The sequence below is a fragment of the Euprymna scolopes genome, chromosome 11, assembly GCF_053919585.1.
Source record: "Euprymna scolopes isolate OS-2025 chromosome 11, ASM5391958v1, whole genome shotgun sequence".
Taxonomy (NCBI): Eukaryota; Metazoa; Mollusca; class Cephalopoda; order Sepiida; family Sepiolidae; genus Euprymna; species Euprymna scolopes.
The window spans coordinates 2881501-2887500 of record NC_136492.1 but is presented as its reverse complement, the minus strand read 5'-3'; the positions used below and the strand labels follow the sequence as shown (position 1 = coordinate 2887500).

The window sequence follows — 6000 nt, the reverse complement described above, 5'->3', positions numbered from 1 at the left end:
CTAAGTGAAATGACAAACTCATAAAAATTATCTTGACAATTCCCATGACTACATCAGAGGTAGAACGTTGTTTTTCAACTCTGAAAAGAAAAAAAAAAACATGGGTTGCGAAAGACTAAATGAACTTGCAGTGCTTTCAATTAATAAAAAAGTTCTTCAGCAGTAATTCAGAAGTTAAGGAGAAAATTATCAATCTTTTCTCACAAATTGTTACGTAGTTTTTTATGCTTTTTTAATTGATTTTTAAAAAATTAAGTTTTCACGAGCGGTCTACAAAAGCATTTTTATATTTCGTTTTTTTTTTTTTTTTTTTTTTGGAGGGAGGGGTTCAATTATAAAACTTGTACAATATTTAACAGGTGCTTCTGCAGTTTAATTTACAGTTTTCCTTAAGTAACGCGCAGATATACACCGAGCAGAAGAACTGTTTAATTTTTCACAAAAATTCTGTTTACATGGGGGGGGGGGGGTATAGCAGTGAAGGGGCAGGGGTGACGGGTGGTTGTCCCCCTTCCTTGCCCCTCCATCGCCCTACCTTACTACGCGCGTCCATGCGCAAACGCATCATGTAAGAATAGCATAAACGATGGCGATGAGTTGGCACAAAATAGTGCGAGAGTTCAGGGGTTAATACCATGCAAACAATAAATTTGCGACGGGTGTGAATATCAGATTCGTTGTTAGCGACCCCGAAAACCTTTAAAAAAAACAAATTTTATTGGTCAGTGTTCTGTTGTAGTTAAAGTAAACCCGTTAAATTTTTCTGCTGGTCGCCATGGAACTCAACGGTCAAGGAGTACCGAAACTTTTATTGGAAAAAAAAAAAAATTCTTAAATAAAAAAAGGCGGACCTGTGCGAGAGTGCCCCTCCGCTAAAAGTGTGTTTTTCACCTTTTTTTTTTTTTTTAATTTTTTATTGTTTTTTTTTTCTGACGATTTTCATAGATAACAGACTTAAGTATTATACTAACAGAAAAGATTTTGAAAAAAAAAAAAAATTTAATGGCTTTTAAGAAGGGTCCTAATCACGTGACACATCGGTAAAGAAATAGACAGCAGGTAGGTAAAAGTCATTTAATTGATTTTATTTTTTTTCAAATTTTTTCTCTTAATGTCAGACTTAGGTCTGTAATTTTTGATATTCGTAGGAAGAAACTTAAAAAAAAACAAAAAAGAAAAGGCGCAAAACACGTATTTTCAGGGGACTCTCTTATGCAGATCCCACCCCCACCTTGTATCCGTCCATTTTTGGTGCTTGTTAAGATCGAATCGACAGATCGAATTGTTAAATATGTGGTTTTAAGCAGTAGTTACTTAATTGTCATGTCGAAAATAGTGATACATCCAAAAACTATGAAGATTCATCGAGTAGAACAGCTGCTATTGTTTTTCGGGAAAAAACGCCAGCCATTAAAAAGTGATGAAAAAGGAGAGAATGTATGCCCCTTGCATTCGCAATCTTCAAGGTGTTCACATATAGGGAAAATGCAATTTCCCCACTCTTCGGTAAAAATTACTTTTAACTATAAATAATTTTCTACTCGATAAACATTTGTAATTTTTGGATATATTGCTATTTTCGACATGACAATTATAATTAAATAAGTACTGTTGTTTTTGCTTAAAACAAAATATTTTAAAGAATCGATCTGTCGACTCCTACCTTAATAAACACCCTGTTTTGTTGTTGTTATATATATATATACATACATACATATATATATGTATATATATATATATATATATATATATATATATATATATATATATATATATATATATATATAATCTTAAAATAAAAGGTTATTCATTGAACATTTGAATAGTCAAGTCGCTGCCTGATGATATCTGTTGTTTGATTGAAACAAGTGGCTGTTTGTAGCAGCGGGATGTAAACATTTTTATATAACAATAAACAAGTATTATCAGCGCTTTTTATTGAGCACTATCTAACAACCTCGTTGAATTCATTAGTCCATTACTTTTGAATAAAAAAAAACCGAGTATATATATATATATATATATATATATATATATATATATATATATATATATATATATATATATATATATATATATTTATTTATTTATTTATTTATTTTTCAGAATACATAGAACATTTTCAGTATGGCATTTTGCTTGTTTTTTTTTTTTTTTTTTTGGCTATTTAGTTTATAAAATTTTGGCTTCAGGTTTCAATTTGGCTTTTTTTTTTGGCCCTTTTTGGCCTTTTTCCCCCTGAAAAATTTGGCTTAAAACATTTAATAGTTTGTCGTCAACGCTGGAGTTATTTCCCCTTTTCAACGACGTTCATTACCAACCAAACGAACAACAAACATTTTTTTTTTTAAATAAGAAATAACACTTGAACAAAAATGTCTTCAGTTTTCGTCCAAATTGGACAAGGCGGGAACCAATTGGGGGAGACATTTTTTAATACAATTTTAAGACCAGAAGATATCAAACGTCACAGAAAATGGTTTGTAGTTTCTTAAATAGAAATTTACTTGTTGCTATGGCGTCGGAAATAAATATTGTATGGAAAGTCAAACGTGCTATAATTAACTCAATTCCTATTTCAGTCACGTAAATTATTTAGAATGTAACGAGTTTCGATGTTATTATTAAGCAACTTATTTGGCAAAAGTGCAGAATAGTTAACAGTCAAGAATGTGTAAACAAACAAATAATTATTTTATTTATGTGTTTTAGAGGAAACGCAGTAGAATTAAGAATTTTCCACCGATCGGTATACTTTTAATACGTGGAAACTGTTTGCAAGATTTTTGGTATATTTATTTATATAGTGGTTCTGGTTCATCTAAAATATGGCGGTTTAAAATATAATAACAGGGAAACTTGTTGGTGTTTGTTTATATTGGTTGTCTTTTAAATCAACACATTTCAGGTGAAAACATTATTACGTACTTCCGTATTATGTCGAAATTAGTATAAATACCAAAAATTACGAAAAAATGATCCAGTAGAAAAAAATAATTACAAATAAAAATAGAATTCATCGAACTATCGAGTTTTATCGTATGTTTTAATGTGGTATGTTTACTGTATTTAAGTTTATTTGAAAGAAATAGTTTTATTTTTGGTCCTCCTGTAGCAGATATCTCCCTGTTTCTACTTTCGCTTTTTTTCGCTCACATGACTCTATTCTGAATTCGTAGCAGTCGGCTGACATCAGTGAACTTTTTTGGGTACTTGTACAGTTTAATCAAGGCATTAAAAAATGAAAATATCGAAAAAAGGTTACATTGTACGTATTCGTTATGGAATGAAGTTCTCTGAAAAAAAAACCCACTTAATTTCATCAAGTAGTTTTGTTTGTTTGTTTTGTTTTTACAGCGAAAAAAAAAACAATTTGTTATGATACTGAGCAAATGGTTCGATTTTTAGGAATAAAAGATGGAGAGGGAGTGTCGTCGCTTTAAATTGAGTTATCTCCCCGTGGCGTGTTCAAAAAATTCAAAGATGGCTACCTTCAACGTCATAAGAACGTGTTTTTCCATTGTAAAAAAAAACAAACTACTTGATCAAATTAAGTTAAATTTTTTTTTTTTTTTTTTTTTTTTGAGTTCTTCAGTCCAAAACAGATACGTACAATATAATCTTTTTTTCGATATTATTTTCATTTTTTAATGTCTTGATTAAACTACACGTACCAAACATTTTTTGGTGGAAAAAAGTCCACTGATGTCAGACCACTGCTACGAATTCGGAATGTGAGCGAGAAAAAGTGAAAGTAGACGCAGGGAGACAACAAGTACATGAGAACAAAAAAATATTCCGTGTTTTTTTGTTTTTTTTTGTCAACCACCGTTTTAATGCTAGTGCATTAATGTACAAACCAGAAATCATTAATTGTGCCTATTACGAACCGCATTTCTCATAAATTGTGAGATATTTTATCTCACCTGATTTTGCCCCAAGACTTTAGCAAAAAATTAACACAACAATTACAATAAAGCATACCTCTAAAATTTGACACAAATTTTATTTGTTCTTCGTTGCAATAAAAGAAAATGCCTAATTTTCCTCTGAATAGAACTGGTAACAACCTTGAAAGGTAATAGTTCTTTTATCTTCAGCAGGAACTGGTATTTGGATACGGTACTGTTCGAAGATTGGATTAATTACAGTCGTTTGAAGGGGGTTGGTATGATGCCTTCTGATGAAAAGATTCAATTCTTGAAAAATCATTAATGACAGGTCAATAATTTTTCAACAAAAAAAGAAAATCGGTTTGAATCCTGTCTTTTTTAGGGTGACAATTTTATCATTCCACCCTGTATTCATTTTGTAGTCATTTTTTTGTATATTGTTTATGCATTAAATATTTCGTAACCTTTTATGGCTATGACAAGCTGTTAATAAATTAGACGTTTTTGTGTTCAATTGTTTCCTATTTTCTCTTCCAACACACTTGTATGTGTGTGGGGTATCCTGCCTTTGGATGTCTCGAACTCGCCGTGTGGGAGCGTAGTAGAATTCAGCTGCAGACCAAACTTCAACTATACCATCCTCGTGTATGCTTGTGAAACTTGAACTGTATATGCCAGACATGCCAAGAATCTGAACCATTTCCATATGACCTGCGTCCGTAGATTGTTAAAAATCAAGTAGCAAGATACCAGACGCAAAGGTTCTAGCCCGACGGTCAAACATCCCGTCAGTACACACCATGTTACAACTGTGCCATATCCGTTGGGCAGCTTATATATGTCACATGCCTGATTCAAACCTCCCAAAACAGCTTCTTTATGGTGAATTGTCCAAAGGAAAAAACCAGCAGGAGGACAGCAGGACAATCTATGGTCTCCCTCAAACTGTTTGGTTCGTATTCTAACTCATGGGAAAAACTAAACTCAGACAGATGTTCCTGGCGTGCCGCAACTCACAAAGGAGCTCCAATTGCTGAACCCACATGCAATGAAGAACGCAAGAGAAAACATAACATTAGAAAAGACAGAGCAATCAACATTTCTGATGCAGAATTATCTCACTGACATCCAGCATGCAAAAAATACTTCAGAGCTCGAATTAGTCTAACAAGCTATCTTTGAACCCACAGAACGATTGCATGATCACGATCATCTTCACAAGCAATGGACGAATATCATTATCTTATGAATAATGCAGACAGAACAAACATCCATGAATAATCAGATAAAATGTTCATATTAGACTATCCAATATTTTTATTGGTCTCCAACAGACGAGGGATTGGACCTAGTAATTCACTCCCGTTCATTTATTCGTACTTTTATCAATAACTACGTCTTGGATTTAAAAAATTTTTTTGCACAAACATTAGTCATGGTGAAAGTAAATTTTTCACTCATGGAGGGGGATCTTCGCATGCCTGGCTTGTTTTTCCACTTATTTCCATGAAAATTGTAACTTTTCTCTACATTTACGGTTTCTTTTCTCGTTCTTTTGCAGTCCTGCCTTCCAATTTACTGATCATAAACTTCGTTCAATCAACGTGGACAGCGAACAAAAAGTCGTAAAACAGTTTAGGAAAAAAAATCCTCTTTTCAGGTAAATTTGATAATTTGCTTTTTTAACGTTTCCGAAATTTTGAGATGAGGATTGATTATTATTATTATTATTTGGATTCTTCGGATTACTGTTCTCATCTTAAGTGTCATTTTCACAACATTTCGATCGATTGTAACTTTCAACCTTTTTCAGATGTATCTTGTTGAACTCAGGAATTTGAACGAAATTTCGAATGGAACCTTTTATTTACTTAATGGGAATAGCGTGCTTCCGTTTCATCAGCCATGACTGGATAGAGGTTCTAAGTAATTCGCAATTGTATTTTTCCATCACCCACACTGAGAATTGAACCTTCAATCTCCAGGAGAATATCACTTTTACAATTGATTTTTCCAAGTACTCTAACCACTGTGCCATGGGAATTACTTAGGACTTCTATCCAGTCATGGCTAACAGAACAAGAGCCTGAAGTAAAGGGTTCCGTTT

General features: G+C 32.6%; 1 protein-coding gene across 4 annotated transcripts in view; it reads left to right on the top strand.

Annotated features, from left to right (window-relative positions):
- LOC145287726 (tubulin delta chain-like) overlaps positions 1 to 6000 on the top strand; it is a 127442-nt gene that overhangs the window by 58429 nt on the left and 63013 nt on the right. For 3 of the 4 annotated variants that reach the window (XM_080135482.1, XM_080135483.1, XM_080135481.1), the window contains exons 1-2: positions 2302 to 2479; positions 5455 to 5553. In XM_080135482.1, coding sequence (XP_079991608.1) covers positions 2376 to 2479; positions 5455 to 5553 — 203 coding nt within the window. In that variant the 5' untranslated portion in view covers positions 2302 to 2375. Of the gene's footprint in view, positions 1 to 2301; positions 2480 to 5454; positions 5554 to 6000 lie in introns of those variants that run through there. The other variant, XM_080135484.1, reaches the window with a different exon arrangement.